The sequence below is a fragment of the Platalea leucorodia genome, assembly GCF_965183815.1.
Source record: "Platalea leucorodia genome assembly, chromosome: 6".
In the NCBI taxonomy this organism is placed as follows: Eukaryota; Metazoa; Chordata; class Aves; order Pelecaniformes; family Threskiornithidae; genus Platalea; species Platalea leucorodia.
Genome location: NC_138828.1, coordinates 54,139,383 through 54,164,773, shown reverse-complemented (window position 1 = coordinate 54,164,773; position 25,391 = coordinate 54,139,383). Strand labels below are relative to the sequence as shown.

At 36.0% G+C, this 25,391-nt stretch overlaps 1 protein-coding gene across 1 annotated transcript in view; it reads left to right on the top strand.

Annotated features, from left to right (window-relative positions):
- Positions 1-25,391, top strand: part of TUSC3 (tumor suppressor candidate 3) — a 137,023-nt gene that overhangs the window by 91,038 nt on the left and 20,594 nt on the right. The window contains exon 7 of the mRNA XM_082315221.1: positions 19,021-19,084. Coding sequence (XP_082171347.1) covers positions 19,021-19,084 — 64 coding nt within the window. The remainder of the gene's footprint in view (positions 1-19,020; positions 19,085-25,391) is intronic.

Sequence of the window (25,391 nt, the reverse complement as noted above, 5' to 3'; positions counted from 1 at the left end):
TTAAAGAGGGTAGCAACCATCAGATGGATTAAACAGTAACCAGGGAATTACAAAGAGATTTTTATTTGAAATAAAAGAAGGAGGCAGTTTGAAAATAAGTGTAAAGGAAGAATGAGAATTTGTACCAATGGGGAAGGACCTTGGAGGGAGAAGAGAGCAGCAGTAGCAACTAGCTTTCTCACTGCTGGAAGTGACCCCACTGGCAATATGACACTGCCTGGGCCTGACAGAGCAGCCTCTCCCTCAGACGGTAGGCATAGCCTGTGTCTAGCTAGTAGGCCGGTAGTATAGGATGCAATAAGTGGGGACTTGCACATTGGGTGTGTGGGATGCTTTTACTGGTGTGTGCCATAGTGGATTGTAGGGAGCTTCATGGATATATATATATATATATAAAGTGAGAGCACAGTGGGGGAGATATATATGAGCAGGAGAAGCTGTGCTTCTGGGATCCTTGATTTGGATAAAACACTGAGCTGTTTTTTTCATCAAGGCTCTTGAGATCTTGGGAACTGAAACCTAGTAAGCATGCTTTCTGTGTTGGGCAAACTAATAGATACATGATCAAATATGACACACTGGGGAGAGCAGCATGGCAATAGAAGGAAGTCTTGCCTCATGTATCTGCTCAAGTTCCTTGATGGCATCAAAAGGAATGAGAGAGCTACTGCTGACAGTCCACTTGAACTGATGGAAGTTTTGTCGTCAAACAGGTTTGAAGAAATTACAGAATGAGGTCTAATAAGCTCTTCTCATGAATGAATAAGGAACTGATAGGTGTAAATTATCACTTTTCAAGGTGAAAGGAATGATAACAGACTGATTTGAGTGAGGTCATTAAATAATGACTGACATGGAGAGAAGCATGAAGGGAATGTTTTTCAATTTATTCCAATTAAATTTGAATGTAACATTTTCAAATAAAATGTTTCAACATGTTACACAACTGTGGAACTCTTTGCTGCAGGTTATCACACATATTAAAAGTTTACAGCTTTCAAAAAGCTACTGTACAAATTTATAGCTATTAAAATGCCTTCAAGATGGTAGTTTCAAGGTAGTCTGCCTAAAAACCAGGAGTAAGTTTTGGGATTCAGTGTCTCAGGGAGAGATTTAAAGAGACAATTCTAGATCATAACCTCAACATAAACATTAAACAGTAGTGTCATTAAGAGCATCTATCTTTGAGTATGTGAAAAGAAGACCATCAAGTGCAAAGTTATTCTTCCTTTGTCCACAGCATTTAATAAAATAACGGAATAAAATTTGGCTGCAAATGATTCAAGTGTGTGTACTTCAAGAGATGTGAAAATACTGGAAGTATTGTCACAAGAATAAAGATTTTCAGTAGTTGGTCATTAAAAGGAAACTAGTGGATTTTTAATGTTATGTTGCATGATTGAAGAGTCTTCTGTGCGGTCATGCTACAGCTGTCTTTGTGTCACACCAGAATACCCTCATCATTCATGTGGTGTATATACTAATTCATATCCTTTGAAGTTAGCCAGATTTAAAGAGGAAGGGAAAATGAGATGTGGACTGGTAGGAAGCAATACATAGCCCTGCTAATACATGCAGTCACAATGCATGCCAGCTGTTCAGATTAGCTTTTGAGAGAATATGGATCACTGGAGACAGATACTTAAAAACAGAAAAGATGTTCGCTAGTAGGGGGCTTTTAAACTGCTTAGGCAAAGCGATAAAAATGTACTTCCCAGTGTTGAAAATAACTTGCATTTTGGAGTACTTTATCAAGGCAGATGCTGCATTCCGTGTTACTTGAAGGAGTTTTAGGACATGTAAAAGATGCTTAGATTGAATTGGGAGAAACTTACCTCCCACTAAAAGAAGTTGAGAGGCAGTAGTAGTACTTAGGAGACAGTGACTGTCTGTTCTCGTCTTGATGTGTGATCAAATCCTTTTCCCTTCATAATCTTTGAGAAGAGTGACCACATACATACCTTACATACAGTAGCTTCTAGACATCACAGTTCCTTCTTGAGATAAGACATTGCAGTAAAAGTCAGTGCTTCATCTGTCAGTTGCCTTTTGGAGTAAGCAAGGAGTAGTTGCCTCACTACAAAAAAACAAACAAAGTATTCTGATAAGGGGCAAAGAAAAGAGCTCACCCCAGAGAAACTTCAAATGCTAAATAAGGGATACTCAGCTGGATGTGGAGCATTACTGTGAGGATGTCATGAAGTGTCCCCTAGATGTTTTTTCTCGTTCAAGCGCTTAGTGTTAGCCATATTTTGGTTCACTAAATAATTCACACTCCAGGTCAGTTTAGAAGAAACTTGGGAGAGATGCATTTCTAACCTCCAAAACATATGGATGACAGTTTACATGCCAAATCTCTTGTCTGAGGTTATTTGCAGAACTCTTTCTTTTATATTGAGAGCTTGCTTTTTTCTTGTGGCAGCCAGTTTAGTCTTCTGCAGCTAAATGTTATTTTGAAATAAAACGTTAGATTGAAATTCTTTAATATAGAGTAAATGGTTTTCCTTTATAGTTTGTTCTATGCAATTATGTGGCTTATTGTATACTATATATCTTTCTAAATATTGATGTTCTGAAATTCTATCACCAATAAACCATCAGAATGAAATATTGGCTCTGTTGAAATCAATAGCAAAATGCTTATTGACTTCTTTTGAATCAGCATTTCACCCAAATTATTTTAGGTACAGAGAAGAAACCTCTGTGCTCTTCTATGAATATCATGGGACTGGAAATCTGCTTAGGTCAAAGTCACTGTGAGGTTTTGTAACTAGAGCTTCATACCATGTATAAACTAAAGGGATAGGTGTGTGGCGAAAACTTTTTTCCTTTTTTTTGTTTTTTCTCCCCAATAAAAGATACTTTGAGAAATTACCTGTTGTATTAAAAGAATTGCCTAATTAGTCTATAAGACCTGAAAGGAATCTTGAAAGTCCAGAGAGGTCAAAAGGGGTAAAATTCATTATGAAGCCAACAACTGCTCCTCCAACATTGGGAACAACCCTTTGTACTAAAGTCATGGGATGTGTAGAGAAGCAGTATTCAGATTACATGTTCATGTTGGTAAATTAAGACAAACTGCCTGTATAGATGAGTTTTGAAAACTGGCAAAACCACTGAGGGTTCTTGGATTTCTTGACTGGAGTTTTGCTGCAATTCATTTAGAGAAAACAAGAAAGATCACACTGGAACTTGCCTGTCTCAGTCAGCAGTAATTTAGTGAATTAATTAAATTCAGATAAATACAGCAAGTTGAGGTAGTGTTCTGCTTGTCAGACCCTGATTCAGGCTCAACTAGTGAATAAGTTTCACTCCAGCACACATCTAAAATGCAAATTTGGAGTTTTTGCTTAGTTTCAGTGGGCTGCAAGTACTCTGCAAGTATTAAGAAAATACTATAGATGTTGTAAAAGTCTTAATCAGATTTGACATGCTGTCTTGAAATTCTGTTGTGACAAAAGAACCAATGAAAAATATTTTTTAAATCCTATGTATTTACATACAGTGTCTCAGTTTATGTACAATGGGACTAAACTTAAGGAACTCAATGAGTAAGCAAACAATTCTTTGCCATCACATGTGTGAAGGCTGTTTTGCATGCTTACTTTATGCTAACTTTGTAAGCTCAGAAATCCATGCTCTTTTCTGCCACTTTGCTAGAGAACCATGTCTTAGGTTCACTATATATGCAATAGGTTTCCTATACTGGATGTTTTTATTTGCAGTTAGCTGCTATAGGCACCACAATAGAGTACAAAAATTTTTGGCTTGGAACAAATGTTTGGGAAAACATACCCTTTTAACAGAAAAATTAAACTATAGTAGTGCAACTGTAATGCAGGTATTTTAAAAGTCTAGAAGTTTGGATCTTTCTGGATGCCAAGAAAAGAGGAAAATAGTACTTAATGACCTCAAAGTTGATGAAGTTTCTGAATGTTCTCAAAGCATTTAGTCATCTGGTACTGTGATGCATTTAAGTATCTGAATGCTAAATTTGTAACTACTTAAGCCACCTGAAAAATGACAGGATGTTTTTAACTAGAACATTTTTAAAAATTTACTTGAACGCAGATCTGTCTCACAGTGCTTCCAGATCTTTGATCAGTTTGTCAGGCTGTTCTTGTGAATTAATTTTAATTTGAACAATTCTTTTATGTTAATTTACTAGACAACATATGGTCCTTAACTTGTTCAGTTTTTCCTCTTCATCTAGAATCTTCAACTCTTACTCTTTTTTTGCCTTGGTGGTTATTTTTGTCTTAAGATGTAAAATTTTTCTTCCTTGTGCATGAAAACTATTGACCCTATTCTTGCAGTTCCTCATACGATGAAGTAACCCTGTACACTATATGCATACTTAACACTTGCTGAGAAAATTGTTGTCTCTTAAAGCCTTCCAGGCTTTCCTTTTACACCTATGTTACAGCATTTCACAGGTAAGATAATAGTACTAACTTTGTTTTGCACCGTCCTAGACAGCAGATCACTGATGTTTTTATATATGCAATTTTTATTGACAACTTTGCAGCAGACTATTCAATGTAATGCCATGGTTCAATATAGTATATAGAAATCCCATGCTGACCATTGCTAAGTGTCACCAAATGAAATGCCCCTAGTGAGGTACAAAGAATGTTTTAATGCTTATATAATTTTTTTTTTCAGTTTGTTTGTTTGGGTTTTTTTGTGGTCCTGAGGCTTGCTACATCTTTGGCCTCCTCAGTTTTTTTTATTCTTATTGTTCATTTAATATTTATGGTTTTATTGTTTCATAAATTCTTTTCAAAACCACCTTCAACATAAAGCACTAAATACAAGGCACCAAAAGAACATTCTGCAATTTGTAAATTCTTTTCACTTACTGCTGGTTTTGGGAGGCATGTCAGTTTTCTCCAGATATCTAGGCTGCACAGACTGAAGCATCTTTTCACTGCCATTCAGCCTGAGGACATCCATAGAAATGTTTTTCAGACCTGGGACTTTTCTGTTCTTGCTTTAATTGGGAGAACAGTTTTGTATGTGCTTTATTTTATATTTCATTTATGTTTATATTTTGCTGTGATATTCTTTCAGCTGCTTAATCAGTATCATGTAGTGTGATTCTTCTTTGTATGGCTTCTTACAGCATTATTTCCATTCTAATCCATGTCTGTCTCTCTCTTATATTCCCCCCCCCCAGTACTAATTTGCATTTTAACCCATAAGAGCCCTCAAAATCATAAACATCTCACTAGATTTACGCACTTTGTTGCTATCATCTCCTTCATGGTATATCAGCTTTTGAGAAATTCATGTGAGCAATTTAACTTCTGGATTTTTCTTTTTTTATATTTAGCATTGTCTTGTCTTTTTTGCCTATACACAGTGCCCTTCTCAGTCAAGAAGTTAATATTTCTCTTTCCCTTTTCTTCTTCGGATGTTCTCATCTATCTCTTTCAGGCATCATGGTGCTTTCACATTGAACATATGAATGCTATTACATAAAATTTGGTGTTAACATCAGTATTGTGCCTTTTTCTGGGTAAATTAATACACTGTTCTAAAAAGTAAACCATCTAAGGTTTCTGCTTTTCAACAACTTTGCCCAAATTAAAAGTTCTTATTTGCAAACTTCCCTCATTTCTGCAAAGCCGTGATCTACTAAAGGGAAGTTATTTCTTCTATGTTCCTTATCACAAAGAAAGGAAAATCATTTATCATGAGGTATTGTATCTGTTCTTTCAGGTATCTACTTTCTATTTCAGTCCTATTTGTTAATGAAATTCATTATATGGCCTTTGCCTTTGACCTAAAAGCTTATTTGTCCACAGTGGCCTGTTATTGGGTTTTTTGTTTCTGGGGGTTTTTTTGTTTGTTTGTTTGTTTTTATTTCAAAACACTAAATGTGTCATGAAAGTACAACTTTGTTATCTTATTAAGTTAGGCATAATAATTGAGCTTTGAACAACTCTGACTTCTGATATTTGTAGAATATGACTCAGCTTATTCTCTCCTTTGAGCTGAAAACATACTGCAATTTCACAATTCAGTACTTGTAATATTCTTTTAACTTCCTCGTATAGCATAGTACAAGTGTGAAAGTCTCACATGAACAAGCACTTATTACATCTTAAGAGAATTTTTCATTTGGCCTCAAACAATTCCCAGGTTTCTTTGTCCCAAATACATGGGCATTCAATGTTCTATTGATATTTCCTCTTCTAGGTATTATTTATGACTTCTTTAGTAAAGCTAGCATTTTAAATATTTCTGTATAAGCTTGAATGTAATGGTCATTCTGAATGTCTATACGATTTGTGTTGTTTTTCACAGTCCTGGAGTTTTTCGGTTCTTGACTATTTGGGTGTTTTTTTCAAAGACAGATGACGGAAGGAACTTGAAATGCAACTTGTCTTACAGCAGTATTTGATTTGTATTCATTGCAGGCTGGAATACTTGCTAGGGATAGCACAGCAAATGGGTCCAAGGTTTTGTGTCATAACATAAAATTTTTAGCTACTGGCTTTTATGGTATATATATTAAGTTAATGCCTGCCATCCTAAACAGAACTTTATAAAATACATCATCACAAATTTGGTAGTTGCTGAAGTACAAGATGTTTAATGGCATAGCACATCCATTGAAAAAAATATTCTTACTCTTATATTCTAATAATTAGGAAGCATCTGCCAGTGCATTAAACAATGAATTTAAATAAGTGACTCCCCTCGCTGCCTTCATAAATCATGGATTCAAAGCATTTGTTAGTGTGAAATAAATTCCTATTTGTCAAGTGTAGCTACTTTCCAATTTTATATTCTAAACATGGAGAGATTCCTTTGCTCTCAATTTGTCCTGCTAAAGGCTTCATTTTGCTCAGTTTCTATGTCATGTCAGCAGTACTTCTTCCAATGTGCTAACTAGACCTAATATACCATGCAAAAATTTGCTCTGGGCAACACAGAACTTTTTTAATAACTCAGCTGTACAATTCTGAAAAATATAGGCTTATTCTAAAATATTGATATGAAGATTAAAAACAGTACTGGGAAGAAGTTTAACAAGCATATACCTCTTTTCCATTGAGAAAATTCGGGTGTAGATTAGAGTTTTCCATCATAATGGAAGTTACTAAGTTAGCTTGTAGAGGAATGAGGAGAAGAAAAGAGAGATTAAATACAAAAAACAGGGTTTTGGAAAAAGAATTGGAGCATGAGTGCAAATAAGTTTCCCTCAAGTCATGCGTGCCAGCCTGAATTCTGTTTTCTTAAAAATTTGATGAGATGTTCTCTTTATCCCAAGAGTAATGTTAATATGTAATGCTGTGCAGCGATAGTATGTAATGAACTTAAAATGTCAGTATTTAGAGCTTTAGATCATTGAAATGATCTTATTATAACCACATCAGATGATAAGTTACACCTAAATCTGAACAGAATAATAAAACTCTTCCTGTAGAGAAAATATACTTCCCTCTTTTTACTGACTTAAATGTTGATACTTTATGTACTTGCATACTTTGGTACATAAAATTGGTTTTAATAAAGAATGTTCATTTTTAAGGTTTTATTCTGGTTCACTGTCACATAATGACAAAATCCCAGAGGATATAAAATCCGAGGACATGCGTGTATATATGTGACTGTATGTGCTATATGACATGTAAATCGGTTATAAAACTGTGTTGATAAAATTTCAGTATTCAAAACAGTTATATCTTTCACACAAGTATCATTTTTTTTGTTGCTATAAAAAAAAGAACCCTGAAATACAAATAGCTGAAAGCAAATACATTACTACAAATATGACTTCTTGTCCCTTAATGACAGCTGTAGCTCCATTCCCTTGTGTTCGTGGTTTGTTGATTAGCTGTCAATCTTCCTCTCAAGAATAATCCAGTGTTTACTAAAAAGTGTAATTTGAAAGGGCATTGGAGACCTACAGTTGTACTCAAGAAATAAACTTTTTAATTCATGAATCTGTTAGTTTATACAGTGTTCACTCAGATAGTTCTTTCTAAAGTAAGTGTTAAGGTTTATAAATTGATGTACAGGCTGTGCTTCAGATGGTACTAAAAATTGCTTTGGCAAGAGAGACTACCATGGTTTTCCTCTCTGGCATGTATCTAACTACTCAATCATATAGACTAATTTTTCATGCTCGATTTTCCATGCCTGGTTACACCTGCCTAGGATGTCTCACCTTCCTAGTTAATTAGCATTTAAAAAACAGCATTCCAAATATACAAGTATTTCCCCTATACTTGACAAGTTTCTCTGCTATTGCAAATCCAAAAAATGACTGCACCTACTATTCAACTTGCAGTTAGGGAAACCTGTAGTTGAAGGAACTTAATATATATCTCCAAACTCTGTGTGGCTGAATTAGGTGCAGCATCCAGTTTTCTTGGAGTAGGTAACTGCATCAAACACAGGATTATTCTCACATTCTCCTATTTTTGTTAATTGGATTGTGGCTTTGGGTTAATTTGGGATTTACACCTCCCCTTGCTTCTGCTACAAAGTAAACTTTTTTGTTTGTGTTTTTCACAGCTGTTTGAATTCAGCCGTCTATTTTGGAGTTAGTGTCACAGTAAAGCCTCTCTTTCTTCACTTCTGCTTCCAGCACTAGCATTGAGGTCAAACTACCTTTTTTGCCTCACAGCTTGGAAACCAATTGAAAGAACACTTTGAAATTTCAAAAGAGAAAATATTGTAGGTCCTGACTAAGAAATTAAAAACATCTCTGAGTTCATAAATATTACCCAAAGGTATAGGTTATTATGGTGAAGGCTATATCCAAAATGGCTGTAATTTCTTTGTCAAAAGAAAATGTTACTACAGACCCAGAAAACAAATGGGAAACTTAAAGGTATAGATATTTTCTGGATATCTACAATCATATGACACTTCACTAGCCTTAGATTCTAAACCATAATTTAAATAACAGCAAGAAAATGAGCTTGGCTAGATGGCTATTTCAGCTCTTCCAATTCTACAATGTATAAAGAAAACTTTGAGTCTACTATATGGTAGTTGTCTTTCCTGTGTTACGCCATGACAAGTCTTTGTCCATACAGCAATGGAGGGAATATCATCACACTTCCACCCTAACTTGGACAAAAGGATTCAGGAGATGGGGTGGAGAAGAGTTCCTAACCTACAACTTGCCAAAGGGAAAAGTAAAGTTATTTAACTGTGGTCTTATCTGATTGTCTGGACTTGTGTCATCAGTGCTGCCTAATCCATATATTGAAAGTAATTATAGGTATACAGCAGCATCTAGGGGAATATTTTAACTTTGACTATTAATTTTTATAAAAGGAAAAAAAAGCTGAATAACTGATGAGATATATCCCATATTGTGCTTAGCGTCAGAATGAGGGTGAAAAGTGCAGGGATATTTTAGAGTTCAGAAAATGGTTCTTGTTAACAATGTGTTTGTGTTTTTAGGGGAATGCCGTTCATGAAAAACATCTCAAAATCTCTTTTGTTTCCTAATTAGAAGTAGTACCATAGTTTGGCTTCCATGTGTTAAGCAAGCTCTCTGTACTCCAAAACAACTATTAACAGTTGAACTTTAATTGCAGCTTTTCTTTAGCTTTTCTTTCATTAGAATCACTGGTTTGGTTGGCTGTAATGAAATGCACAGGAATGTCAGTTTTCTCTGAGATTTTTTTTTTTTTTTTTTGTTCTCTTACGTTGATTAAAAAGTTGTCACGTTGTTAATCAAAGCTTCACAGTTGCAAAAATTTCCTTTCCTTAGGCAGCTAGGCTAAGCTGTGTCACGTAAACTTCCCGGAACTTCCAGAAAGCTCTTTCAGAGATCCTGGAAATCATACCTTCATCTCTATTAAAGTCTCTCATGTGGGTACTGTGTGTCCATTATGCCCATTAAGAGGGAAGACATTTGTTGCATGCCAATCTATTAGGTAACTTGGGAATTAAGTGCTATAAGGGTAGCGGTGTTTTATTCCTAATGAGAGGTTAAGTTCTGTTTTTTTTCCTGAAACCCACAAAGTAATGATTCCTCAAAGGACTGCTGTATCTTCTGTCTTCTTATTATTTAGAAATTAATAAATGTGGGAGGAATCCCTCGGAATAAATTCTTATTCAGCCAGTTGTATCAAAGCCTCTGTATAGCTGAACAAAGTGTTTTCAGTTTTGGATTTGTGAGATTACCTCTACTAACTAATTCCTTTGATAGCACTTCTAGGCACCCTAAATAATGCCATATAGCTATAAAAACTGTCTAGGGACAGCCAAAGCAGCAGCATAAACTAGGATTTGTATACTATTTTAAATTATACCAACTACCCTTTCCAGCCAGCTAGTCTGCAAAAGTAGGCAGCATTTCTCCACTTTTGCTCTAGGGCTGGGAACCCAGATCATATTCTGTGCTCGGTGCCAGATGGACTTTGTGGAAGACAGCCAGCACAGCCTGTTTCAGCCAGCCAGACCTGTGAAAACCAACTGATGTCTCTGGACTCTGTTTTGGTTTGGGGCAACAGTGAATGCAGCAGTGAGCTCATGGAAGATGTAACTCATATTCGTTGAATTAATATGAGTGAATCAGGGAGCCTGTATGAGATTGTCGTGCGTATCTGTATTATATAATTTTTAAAAAAATGCAACATTAAGTATTTCTTAAATATGCTAAAATTTATCCATAGCTATTAAACTCTTCCATCAAAAGTGGCCGACATGTTTTATGGTTGCGTTTAGTAAGTGGGAGTCTGAACACCTGCACTAACTGTTACACCACGGATGCTGAGACTGGTGTAAATACATGGAGTTTTATTTGTGGGATCCAATGTTGATTTTTCTAGATTATCCTGCTGCTTTTTACAGTGAAGCACTTGAGTGTAACCTGAACAAAATCACTAAAAGAGCACAGTCACCACCTCTAGTAACTCTGTCTATTCCTCACCAGTTTGTGTGTGCATGTTAGATGTTTTCTTAGTCCTAGTCTTGTTGGCCTGTAGCTGAGCTGGGCTGGATTTCATGTAGAGTCATTGCTTAGAGCCATTGCTTGCTAGGAATATAAAAAACGAAATTTTCACCAGAGTGCCATTCTGGTGGCTTATATTTGAATTGGAGATGTTCATAGAGCTAATAACTGTCTAAAAGAAAGTGTTTATTTCAAGTGGGTTAGTGCTGCACTAAAATGTTCCTGTTTCATTGTTAAATAATACTAAGATCCCTGAAAAAACTACTGGCTCAAATAGTTGGCTGCACATTTCTTACTATAGTCGTATGTAGTCTACATTTTGCCAGAAACACAAATTCATTAATTCAGGATTTCTGTTAGCAGTGAGTGAGTTTAGATTTATTTTGTGTTTAATACTAATTTAAATTTTGAAGCAGTTAAGCATCATTTTCAGATAATGCCCTTTTATAACTGGGTATCTACAATAAAAGAAATCCCCCTATTAAACACTTGCGCGTTATCCTAAGAGTTGGAAATTAATATGTAATTAGAATAGTCAGAGGTTTCTGAGCTGTTATAGTAAATGAAGTCAAGACATTTTGTATTTCTTTAGGTTTTGAGATGTTACTTCATATATCATTGTATATGAACTATATATAAATATAAATTACTCAATTTCAGTGTTCTTTAAAATAAAGTCATACCCACATTACATCCCCTGTCTAAAAAAAGGTTTAAAATTATTTTAGCAAATCGTGTCCATACACTAACAGATGTTCTAAGTTGGTAGCTATTCTTACACATGTGAACAACTTAGGCCCAAAACAGCATCATCTCATGTTTTTCACATCAGTGATCATGATAAGGGCTTTTGAGGGCTGGCTGCTACAGGGAAAATCGGCTACTGTCATGTACTATCCCCAGCAGATAATAGTATCTTATATGATGGAAAGAAAATGGAATTACATTAGGTTTCTATTTTCAGATTTTCACAGACCTGCCTAGGCTAATAACTTCATATGAAGTCCCCTGTTGGGTTCTTAAGCAAGTTAAAACTGATCTGCCTGTATGAACTGAACAGATACTACTTTGTAGTAATCAAATAAGCATATTTGGAGAGCATTGCTTCAAGTGAAGCTATGCTGTTCTTTAGAAAACATAATATTTAAACAGGTGTAAGAGAGTCAAGAGTCTGAAAGCTAGGTTTTTTTGAGCTGCATAAGATTTGATTCTTGCTGGGCAGGGTGTTGCTTTTGAAGTGTTACATAGTTAACATGGAAAAAAACTCGTTTGGAGAAATATGCATATGATCACGAAAACACACAATAAAATGTCAAATTAATATACCTTGGTGTTTGGTCTTGAAGTGTTTGCTCTACTGAATGAACTATTTGTTCTCTGTAAGATGTTTAACCTTTTTCTGAATTCACACTTACAATGGTAGAGTGTATAAATGGTATTGTGAAAGAATGTTTTAGATCTTTTGCTTTTTAAACACTTAAATACTGATAAAAGTCATGGTACCCCTGGACATTAATTTTAAAACATATAAAATTGATGTGATAAAGAATGTGGTACGGTTCTTTTTTCCCCTCTAAATTAAGAGAAAAGAACAAGTTCTTATAGCTAATATATGTTCTTGGCAAAATTGATGGACTTTAATTGAAATAGGCCATTCTGAAGGCTTAATCGTAATTAAGTAATCCATGGCCTTCCATAATGTTGTTCTCTCTGATGAATTTCACCCTGAATGTTAATGTGGTAAAGGAGGACAAATTAAATGTTTATCCTATTGGTGTGGAATTCATAACTCACTCTCTCTTTGGGGGCAGTTAACTAATGTGTTGCTTCACCTCTTTCCACATATAGTAGCTTGAATTTGGCCTGTTGTCTCCTTCAGGGGGTAGCATCCATCTAGAGGTTTCTTCAACATGCAATACAAATTCAGCTTATCATTAAGAAGGATGATTATTATCAAAATTGTCTGCTTTTGATTGGTTTCCAATACACTTAATTAGATGTGTGTCATGTCTTGTAAACTCAGGACAAGTTATTTCTTAGTTATCCAAAATGATAATACTTCATAGAATCATAGAATCATTTAGGTTGGAAAAGACCTTTAAGATCATCAAGTCCAACCGTTAACCTGTCACTGCCAAGTCCACCACTAAACCATGTCCTCAAGCACCATGTCTACCCTTCTTTTAAATACCTCCAGGGATGGGGACTCAACCACTTCCCTGGGCAGCCTGTTCCAATGCCTGACTACCCTTTCAGTGAAGAAGTTTTTCCTAATATCCAAACTAAACCTCGCCTGGCACAACTTGAGGCCATTTCCTCTTGTCCTATCGGTTGTTACTTGGGAGAAGAGACCAACACCCACCTTGCTACTTGATGAAGTAGCTTTGTATGGTATGCTATTACTAAACCCAACTCAGCTTAATCCAGTCTCTCTACCCCAGCCTCCATCATTCACATACTCATAAAAAGTAAACATCATGGTGTTTATCTTAGGAAAGAGTATTGGAGCACTTGAAATCATGTTTCAATTTTAATCTTGGGTACTCCAGAAGTTAATTGTATTGCCTTAAGAATTAACATATAACTCACAGAGGCCTTATTTCCAATTACTTTGTTTCTGTTTTATTTACATTGCATTAACAGAAAGGAAAGAGCACAGATTACACTTAACTCAAATATTTTACTGAACCATGACAACTACCACTCTTGAAGGGAAATCACAAGCATATGCTGTATTTAGGAAAAGTTAAAAATATATTACGTTGTTGTTATCGTTGGCTATCCTAGTGAGGGATTATATTTATGTGCCATCTGCAGTTCAATAACACTAAATATTTAATGAGTTTATGAATACTAGATAAATATTTAACATAGCTTTGTAGAAATTTGCATGCATTGAACAACTGTTTGTCACTGCCAAAGAAAATGGCCTGATTTGGGCACATGATTATTTCAGTTAGCAATTCAAATTGCTTCTGTGGAATCAGACCTGAGATAGGAAAATGTTGAAGTTGGAAAAGGACCCATTGTTCAAAATGTCAGTCAGTTATGCTTTGGTTCCTCTATTAGTTCTACTCGCATGGCATTTGCTGTTGCATCCGTTGTGTGGCTGCGGTAATTGTGTGGCTGTACAGCTCTTCTGCTCAAACCGTGGTTGCATCTCTTCTGACAGACTTTAGCTTTGTATCTTACATGGTACTCCCTCTGGATGCCTCTAAAATGAAAGGGAAATGCTGAGTTTATTCATGAATTTATTTAAAGCATTTGCCTAGAGCATTTGCAGCCAAACAAATTTCACAGAGCTTCCAAATATTAAATGGATTCAGTGTCAAAAAGTAGAAAAGATAGCAAAACCAGAAATCTTACTTCTCAGTCCCTTAATAATTTGTAACCTCCAATAAAATTTCATAAGAATATGTGCCTTGCATGTAGGTCATTCAGCAATCTTATAGAGGGAAAGTAGTAGTATGAAAATAAAGAAACCTCACATGTGACCAGATCCTTTATTTTGATTATGTGGATATAATTTTAAGAGCTTTACCCAGTTAAAAGCTGCTGTGGAACCACAAAAAAAGTATGGAGAAAACTGGTCGTGAACTGTTGAAAAGCTTATTTGTCAAAACTCCTTAAAAAAATATCGTCTATAAATGTATTCTATTTTAGGTAAGTGTGAGCGACAGATGGCCATGAATTTCAAAATTTGATGAGTCAATGGCCATTGCAGTGTACGCAACTGGTGTGTGTGGGTACATTTGCATAAATATGTATCCATACAAATATGATCTGTGTTTCAAGTGGCCTCACAGTGTCATCATATGCCTGTAGGAAAAAACACAAGGACAAATGCCACACAGTTCTCACTATTTTCTCTTCAAGAAAAGCGGTTTGCCGTCATTTTTGCATTAAGTACTGGTCTTCTGTGTTCTGAAAACTTCTACTCTGATTGTCTGTTGTTTAGAATGTAGGTCTGAAACTTCATTGCAGAAAAAACATACCCTGTAATTCCTTCATGAAGTGGTTATGATTCATTCCTCGTTAGAAGTGAGGTGAGGTACTGTCAGAAACTCACATGATTCACATTATTTTGTCGAATGCAAATTATTTTGGTTATCCTTCATCACTGGAACAGTCTCTCACTTTCGTCACTTCTTCACTACTGTGGCTCTGACTGGCCCACAGTTATGAAGGAGATACACCATGCTGCCATTTTGAGTATTTGGAGAGCAATGTCTTGGGGAAGCAGTTTGAGGAGCCTATTGATCACACACAGATTTAGTACTAGGTAACTTGAAAGAATAATCTACCTAAGGACATTTGTAATAAAACAAAGAAGTTAACAGTTAAAATGTTAAATAAAACAAAGAAGTTAACGGTTCTTTTTTTTTTAAAAGCAATACCAGACAGTAAACATCTGCCTTATTTAACATTTTAACTAATTGGCTTTCAACTAGCGCACTCTCTCTCTAAATTAACCTGAAATCTCTTGCCCTCTCAAATAAAGATGAAGCTTGGTTTTTCCATTTAAGGTGGCTACTCACTTTGCATTTGTCCATTTCTGTCCCCTCTCTGGGGACAGAGCAGTAGTTAACGATTGTCTCTTGCTAGCTTTTTAATATACACATAATGTTTCCAGGACTAAATCAAAGAACTTCCACTTCCTTGCAAGCAAGGCTATGCCTTTACCAACTCACATTTAAAGAAGTATAGTTACAACATTAATCCCTATGAGACATTTAGCCAAAAATTCATATTCATGAGCTAGTTTTCAAATTGCAGTCTGTGACTCAGGTCTTCTAGGCAAGTTTTGTTTGTTTCAGGTTTTGGTTTGGTTGGTTTTGGTTGGTTCAAGTTTCAGCATTTGCAAATAAACTGTATTTAGTCCATGGTTTTTTTTTCTTTATACTGAGTATCAGGTGGTAGCTAGGACTCTATCTGTCACCTAATTAATAGTGATAATGAGAATATCTTTGTTTTCAGGATTTTGTCTTCTTAAGGACTTAATCTTTTGAGAGACTGGTCTGGTGATGCATTTCATACCTTGAAAGCTTCTCAAACAGCCCCTTGAAAAGCCTCAAATGAAAAAATCCTGAGAAATATACATATTTTACATCATGCAATAAAACTAATTACTTTGGGAATTTAACGAACAGGCAGGCAAAGATTTCTGATTGAGAATGTCTTTCCAATAGCTGTATCCTTGTTATATCATTGTGATACAAACCCTGCTAGTAGATTAGATCAAATCAAATCACCATACCGCTGCTGTAACATATAAAAACTTGCCTTCTCAGATAGACAAGACTTGATGTTTTTTAATCAGAATATGATTAAAAAAACATTAGCAATCTAATTAGTTTTTATAGCTTTTAGTCTTGTCTTTGTGTCGTTTCAGCTTTGCATTGTAAGTAGTCTACATGTACAACGTTGAAAACTGGGTTTACCTGTTGCAAACTCTAATCATCCTCAGATTGAGAGAGAATTTTTCAGTCAGTTTTTCAAGTACAAATAACTAATCATAGAATACCAGGTTGGAAGGGACCTCAAGGATCATCTGGTCCAACCTTTCTAGGCAAGAGCACAATCTAGACGAGATGGCGCAGCACCATGTCCAGCTGCGTCTTAAACCTGTTCAGTGTAGCAGAGTCAACCACTTCCCTGGGGAGATTATTCCAATGATTGACTGTTCTCACTGTGGAAAATTTTTGTCTCGTGTCCAATTGGAATCTCCCTGGGAGTAACTTGTACCCATTACCCCCAGTCCTCACCATGTGACTCCTTGTGAAAAGTGAGTCTCCATCTTCTTTGTAGCCACCCTTTAAGTACTGGTACATGGTGATGAGATCACCTCTAAGCCTCCTTTTCTCAAGGCTGAACAAGCCCAGTTCTCTCAGCCTATCCTCATATGGCAGGCTTCCCAGACCCTTGATCATCTTGTACATACTTTGGATTCTGTTCCTTCAATGGTGTTATGGTGAATTAAATTGCTACCATAAAGAGAAAGAGAAAATAATTTATTTTAACAAAGAATAAAGCATATCAATAAAAATGACTTCTCTCATCTAAATGTTTTACAAATACAGAAGGCATTTATAGTCTTAGAAGTCATGTGACAACCAGTTTTATTAATTGGTGATAATAATGTTGTCTTTTCGACATAGAGTGTATTTATTTCTTTAGTTCCCAATCTGCATTTTTATACAATTTAGCATGTGTGTAGAGAAATAGTATGGATTATGTATAAATATATATAGGTATTCAGTAACTAAATAGTGCTACTAGACCCTGTTACGCTTTTCTGATGAAAGGCCCATTTTTTATTTCAGTTCACATTGTATTAACAAATACGCTATATATTGTAATCATTGTAAGCTTTAGACTATAACTTGGTGCTATGATTGTAAGAAGAAATACATGTTTACCATTTGTTAGGCACACTTGAATCCAGATCCTGCAAGTGTATATGTATGCCTACATAGATATATATTGCTTTAGCTGCATGAGAAATAGCAACAGAGGGTCACTATTTGCAGGACTGTGGTCACAACTGAATCAGAGTACACAATCTATTAAGTATTTTAACTTCATCATTAATTTTTGTTAATGTGAAATATTCCTATTTCCTTCCTTTGGTTTTTTTTTTTTTTTTTGTGTGTGTGTATAGCCTTAGTGAGATTTATAAGGGACCCTGCAAAAAAAATCAAGAAATACAGATTGGTGCGTCATCATATCATACTGCAATGAGATATTCTTATGAGATCAGATTTATCTTGTTAAAGAAAAAAGATGTCTTCTTTAGAGATTCGGAATCTTTAGAAACCAGTTCTTGCCTGGTTTAGCTTTGAATTGGTTATTTGAATGAGCATAATATAATTGAATTTTGAAAACAATAGATAACCATCTACTAAGTAAAAATTTTTATCACATCTTATGAACTGTATGTTTTGAGAGTGCATCAACCAGAAGTTAACCAGTATGGATGAAGGCATTCTTTTATATGCTGAAGCATTAGAGTATTTCAAATCAGAATTGTTCTGAATCTTGACAAGGATGGTATTCAGGCAGAATTATTCAGAGTAAAATGAATTAAAGGAAAGTGTATGAGTTAAAAAATAAAGAAACTAACAAAACTCTAAATCCATAAGGAGGGCAAAAAGGTTTGTTTTTTTTTTCTTTACCTTAATAGGATTGAGCATTTTTCTTTCTATTTAATTGGTGTGAAAATTGTATTTATACCTAAGAATACATAAAAATAATAGTTTGAGGACATGAATATATTTAATTTCAAATAAAATAACATGACAAGCCATACTCGATGTTTGTAATTGATGTAGTAGAGGGAGAGAATCTCCCTCATTTTGTGCATGTTTGCAGTCCTTCAAATGTTTGCTTCCTTTTTTGCTATCATAGCTATTTAACAATAAACACTAACAAATTCTGAATAATAAGCTATATGTTCTTAAAAATAAATTACAAAATGAGCCCATTAACAATAATTATTTTGGGGGAAAAAGTAGACTATGTTAGGTTTGCATTTAGTATTAACATCTGTGATTGCATTTACTACGATTCCGTATAAACAAGACATTTTATGAATTAGGATTTTTTACGGACACAATTGTACCTTCTTGGAGAAAGACGGAATAGACTTTGTACGAACAAACCACTCAATCTGAGTAAGACTAAAGTAGAACGATTTTTTAAAGGCAAGGTTCAGTTTTCATTTTTGTAAAAACCATGCTGAGACATGTCCTTGATTTCATCAACCTCACTTCTCAAAAATTGTATGTCCTGAGCAAATAAATGCATGTTCTTTATTCCACACTAGCAGCAATGTGAAAAAGAGTCCAGCATAACGCGCTGGTGTATAAAACATTTCAGTCACTATATATACGTGCTTTGCCTAAATATGCTATTTTTAACACTCCTTTTTACTAAACATACGTACATAAACTGTGCTGCTAACTAGTAGCTGTTGCTCTCTGTATTTTTCTGCAAAGCAGGTTTTATTTTGATTCTCACATATCCAATTGTGCCATTTTCAATGGATTTCTTTGTTTTAAAGAGGATTGTTTTTCATTTTTATTTCACAGAGTTACATACATGGAAGCAGTCAGGCTCAGTTTGTTGCAGAATCACATATTATTCTTCTGCTGAGTATCCTTCAAACTGGTGATAAATAGAAAAAAAGCAAGGTGAGGCACAGTGTGCTGTTAAATAAAATTGCTCTGACAGTGAACATCATTGAACTTTTGAGCAGGTATTGTATTTTGGCTTACTTTATGTTTAAATAAATATTCAATGTTGTTGCTATTTACTGCCAAGTAAAGCTGGCATTGCTTTTCACTGATATGTACCTTGTTGTCTCCTTTGTTACTTTTATGCCTGGTTACTAGTCTTAATGTTTTTTTCCTTTCAGTGTTATGTTTTCAGTAGCAGAAACTAATTTTCTTCTCTTATTCACTCTTTGTTAAAAATTCATTGTTAAAAATTATTTTATTTCTTTTAACTAACTGACAAGGAAAGCATACTGAAATTTCCTAATCATGCATGAAGATGATTTGTCCTCCAGTAGTCTTTGGGTTTGGGTTTTTTTCACCCACCTAATCTAAACAGTTTATTACTACTTCTTGAAACTAATAACCTGATCCTATTTGTTCTGACATCGTCTCCTCACAGAAAGACTCTGAGACCTACTTTTACTTTCATTCTTACTGAGTCAGAGCAAGTTAAATTTTTTTTTTTTTGTGAATATGTCTTAATAATCTCTAAGAAAAACTCATATACTATCTAATTTCTTTAAACCCTGCTTCTAAGCAGCTTTGTTCACTGAGTGAAAACTCTAGTTACCATTAACCACTATTAAAATACAGTCGTTCCATCACAAATACCTTCCTCTAAGGAGAACAAGAGGAAGAAAATAACATTTCCCAATTTGAAGTAATAGCCAGATCTCAGAGTTTGATGATCGTAGCTACTGTCTTGTTCTCTCCCTGAAGTTATGTTGGCTTAGATCCTGCCCTTCCTCTGGCTTCCCTATCTACCTTCATCTTTGGCATTTACTATCCAAAGAGAACACCATCATTACATCTTTTAGCTTCATTACATTCATTTGCCTGGCATCAATTTTGCTACCTGTGAAAATTTATTTGCTCTGAAAATAGCTATTACAAATTTAATTTCAAAGTTATGATCATATTTTGCAGAGTAAATGCAATATTCGCAATTGAACTGGAATACTGTGTCCATTTCTGGGTTCCCCAGTACAGAAAAGGTGCATACTTAGTTGAGCAAGCGCAGCAAAGGGCCACAAAGATGATTAAGGGACTGGAGCATCTCTCCTATGAGGAAAGGCTGAGAGAGCTGGGACTGTTTAACTTGGAGAAGAGAAGGCTCTCAGGGAGATCTTACCAAAGTGTATAGATACCTGATGGGAGGAAATGAAGAAGAAAGAGGTAGATTTTCTTAGTAGTGCCATCTGACAGGACAAGAGGCAGAGGGCCCAAATTGAAAAACAGGAAATTCAGTCTGAAGAGAAGAAGACACTTCATACTGTGAAGATATTCAGAACTCAACTGGACACAGTTCTGGGCAACCTGGTCTAGCAGGTTGCTTGAGCAGAGGGGTTGGATTAGATGATCTCAAGAGGTCCCTTCCAATCTCAAGCATTCTGTGATTCTGTCAGTTCTCCAGGTTTTATATCATACCCTAATTAATGTTGTGTCAAAATTACATTGTAAAAGTTTTGGAAGCACATTTATTTATTCATTATTTTTAAATTTGGTCTCCTTTTGTTGGAAAGAGAGAGTTAAAGATAAATAGCTTTACCTGAAAACTGCCAAGTCAAAACTCAGTGATTATTAATTTAATGGCTACATTTTTTTTTAAAAGTACACAGACTGCTATTATGTTTCAGATGAAAAGTTTCTTGTATAATAGATAGTATGCATCTTATTAGTGTCATCTTTATGCTTTCTTGTGTATAGTCACAATTTATTTTTTAATGTCTTTTGCTTTTCCCAAATTGCCACAATTTAGACAAATCTGTTATCTAAAACAAATCCTGTTGGCTGCTTGAGAATGGGAGAAGTAAACCCAAAAAACAGCTAAGATTAAAAATAAACCAAACTTTTGTTCGTGACGTATTTTGTTTGTCTGACTCAGGCGTGAAAGCGCTATCTTTTTGTTGGCAGAGAATGTTTTTAAACTGGGAAGTTGGCTAACTACATTAAAGCAGCTGGCTGAAAGAATCCTTTCAGTGAGGTTGTTCATTGCCACTTGCAAAAAGAATTCTCTAAGGTTTCATTTCATGGCTCAATACTGTTGAGCTGAGTTTTTGGTCACGCACAAATTTCACAAGTGACATGAAATCTTGACAGATTTTAACAGTTATGCATGAAAATTAGTATTTCTTTATCCTTTCAGTGTTGGTAGTAATTATTATCTGCTTCATTGCTTCTTCATGATTTGTTTATTCAGGAAATGTTGATAAAAAATGTGGGAATTAGAAAAAAGTATGCCAGATTGATAAACAGTAGTACATTCACTTTATCCTTTAAAGTTTAAAAGATGCATTGAATCTTAAAACAAGACATTACTATGCTGGTAATGTACATGCTTCATTTGGTTGCTTCTTTTCACTTTGTAGTAGAAAGAACAAGGACAAGGTTGTCACTTCTTGCTAGATGTTGAAATGCAATGCTGTGTTTCTCTATGAAGTGAATTTTTAATATCTGTGATGAGAAAACATGAATTTCCATTGCATTTCTATACTTGCTTTTAGATGGTGATTCTACCCAGTCTGCTAGATGATTTCCATATAAAGATCTGCTGTTTTTTCCAGAGCTGTAGCTACATAATTAGGACATGTGTAAGAAGGACTTGTGAAGATGTCAGATACTCAGTTTCAATTATATTATAAAGCAAAATTAAATTCAGTAAAATCTATACAATGTTACTGATTACATACTAGGTGTATGCCCAAAATTTTTATAATATTTAAACAAGTAGTTTTAGTCCTATCCAATGGTTACTACATCTTAGTAGTAATGCAATGGAAGTCACTGTAATAATACAGCATGTACAGTGTTAAATCAGTAAAGCAATTCCAAAAAAAAAAAAAGGCATTTTGATTATTTTTGTACTTAATTTTATTTCTATGATATGTTTTCTAACAGCCAAAATACTGATATTGCATTTAGCAGCAGATCAGACTAGCTGAAATGGGTTGGATTTAACATTTTCTGAAGACATTAAAAACTCACAGTAAGCAAGCTCCTCAGAACAAGGAGGCCTTCTTTCATTTCCAAAGTCCCAAACTGGGTTCTGATTCATTCTGAGGTTCCTTAGAGGTGGCTGATGGGGGCCATCTTACCGAGTCCACAGTATCTTATACCATGGGTGAAGTTTCCTTTTAGAAATTGAAGAAAAAAATGACCATATTTTGATAGAGACATTGTTTAATTCCAGGCTGCAGAATAATGAATAAAAAAATGAGTAGGCTATTAAAAACTGTGTTGGGTTCACCCTGGGTGGACACCAGGTGCCCACCAAAGCTGCTCTATGACTCTCCATCCTCAGCTGGACAGGGAAGAAAAAATACAATGAAAGGCTCGTGGGTCGATATAGGACAGGGAGATCACTCACCACTTACCATCACGGGCAAAACAGGCTCAAATTGGGGAAATTAATTTAATTTATTACCAATCAAATCAGAGTAGGATAATGAGAAATAAAAAATCTTAAACGACCTTCTCCCCACCCCTCCATTCTTCCCAGGCTTAACTTTACTTCCAATTTTCTCTACCTCCTTCCCTCCAGCAGTGCCCGGGGACAGGGAATGGGGGTTTCGGTCAGTTCATCACATGTTGCCTCTGCTGCTCCTTCCTCCTCAGGGAGAGGACTCCTCACACTCTTCCTTTGCTCCAGCGTGGGGTTCCTCCCACGGGAGACAGTCCTCCATGAACTTCTCCAGCCTGAGTCCTTCCCACGGGCTGCAGTTCTTCGTGAACTGCTCCAGCGTGGGTCCCTTCCACAGGGTGCAGTCCTTCAGGAACAGACTGCTCCAGCGTGGGTCCCCCATGGGGTCACAAGTCCTGCCAGCAAACCTGCTCCAGCATCAGGAGCCTGCTCTAGCACAGGCTTCCCATGGGGTCACAGCCTCCTTTGGACATCCACCTGCTCTGGCATGGGGTCCGCCATGGGCTGCAGGTGGATATCTGCTCCACCATTAACCTCCATGGGCTGCAGCAGCACAGCCTGCCTCACCATGGTCTTCATCAGGGGCTGCAGGGGAATCTCTGCTGTGGTGCCTGGAGCACCTCCTCCCCCTCCTTCTTCACTGACCTTGGTGTCTGCAGAGTTGTTCCTCTCACATACTCTCATACCTCTCTCTTCTGACTGCTGCTGGTGTTGCCCAGTTTTTTTCCCCCTTCTTAAATATGTTATTCCAGAGGCGCTACCACTGTCACTGATTGGCTTGGTCTTGGCCAGCAGCAGGTCCATCTTGGAGCCGGCCGGCATTGGCTCTATCATCAGACATGGGAGAAGCTTCTAGCAGCTTCTCACAGAAGGCACCTCTGTAGCCCCCCTGCTACCAAAACCTTGCCACGCAAACCCAATACACTGAGAAACAGTACTTTGTGTAAGAAGTAGCCCCTGTAATTCTGATATTCTTTTTACCTTATGAAATGAGGATTTATAGGTCTTTCAGACTCAGTTGTGCAAGCTAGTTTTAGCCTGCGTTGTTTGAGGTGAAATGGTTGTGTGGTCCAGAGCATGTGGAGACACGGAGCTGCCTGAGTACAGAGGCAACTCCAGTCAAACTCCAGCACAGCATGGCATCACTGCCTTTGTGCTTGTTCCAGGAGCATTTTAGTCCAGAACACTTTAGCTCCACCCTGCGAAGACAGAGATCTCATTGATCTAAACTGTAATATATCCAAATCTACAGAGTTGGCTTGGCATCCCAAAGCAATTTTCCCATTAGTAGGATTGCAGTACAAAGCACCTGGTTGCCCATGCTCAAGCTGATCCAGAGTTGAAAAACTTTGCTGCACACACACTGATGCCTGCTCAGTCACTCAGATGGCACTCAGGAACAGGCTGTTATCTTGGGTACGGAGCAAATACATAGAGCTGACATCCAAAACTCTGCCTGAGCTAGTAAAAGTCCTTGTGGGTGAGCATCTAGCAGAGAACTGTGAAAGAACATGGTTGGATATGGTGGCGCTTGTTATATCATACACTTCTGTGATTTTCAGGCTGTTACTACTCTGAAACTTTGAGAGGTTTATGTTATGCTGACAACATGACTATGATTCAGTTTTGTTTTTATTTAGCTCCCTGTTCTCTTGTCTTGGAGAGTTAACTTCAAGAAATAATCATGGAAATCATATAAATGTTGATTGAAAGAGACCTCTGAAGATCACATACTCCAATCTTCCTCTTAAAACAGGATTATCACCAATACTGGATCTGGTCTTCCCTATCTTTGTCTAATGCAAGTGTTTAAAAACTCCAGGGATGGGTTTGCATATTCTCTCTGGGCAGTTCCAGAAGTGAAGTTGTTCCTAACATCCAGTCTGAACCTCCCAAGCTGCAATTCATGGCTCGTGCTTTTGTATAACAATCTTGTCTGTCATAAGGTTTTGGCTTCCCTTAGGATTTTTTGCCAGCCTTGTAAAATTAGTGGAGTCTTCAGTGATGTTTTCATTCAGAAATGAACAGAATATTCTGTGGGATAGAATAATGAGATCCATTATGGTTTAGCTTTTTTATTGCCTAGGAAAAAAACAAAAGGCAAGGTTTGCTTTTATTCATGCTACTTTACAGCTCATTCCTAGCCATAGATTGGCAGGTAAAACTTTTTTTTGTTTTTTTTTGGCACAGAGAGAATGCTTTAATATTTATTTCCAGAGAAAAAGTAATACTGAATAACAGTTAGGTATAAATTTCATTTGAGGTTGCATTTAATCATCCATAAAAACATGCTGGTCTTTTAAGTATCTGCATTCAGTTTTCTTTGAAATTGACCAACTTTGATTTCCTTCCCAGGAGCAACAGAACCTTGTTATCATTTGCAATTGAGAAGGAAGTTTTATGTAATATATAATGATATTTATCCCCACATCAGCCTGATGATCACTGCTTCAAGCAACTGGGTGTAATTTACACACGTAATAATTTGGGGGGTTATGTAGAATTATATCAATATTGGGACTTTCCTGTGAAGTAGAAAAGTTATCAAAAAGTTGTCATAAAAATGGACATATAACTGCTGTAGAATAAATGTGGCAGACTACACAAACTAAAATTATTTAAAATAAGACCATGGAATAGATTTTATTTAAACAGAAATCTTTTTTTGTTAAATAGATTTGAAAGCAGTAACTTACGTGGAGCTATACTAGATATTGTGCAGCCTGTAATGCAAGGTTTTTGCTTCTGAAGAGTTTGAATATCT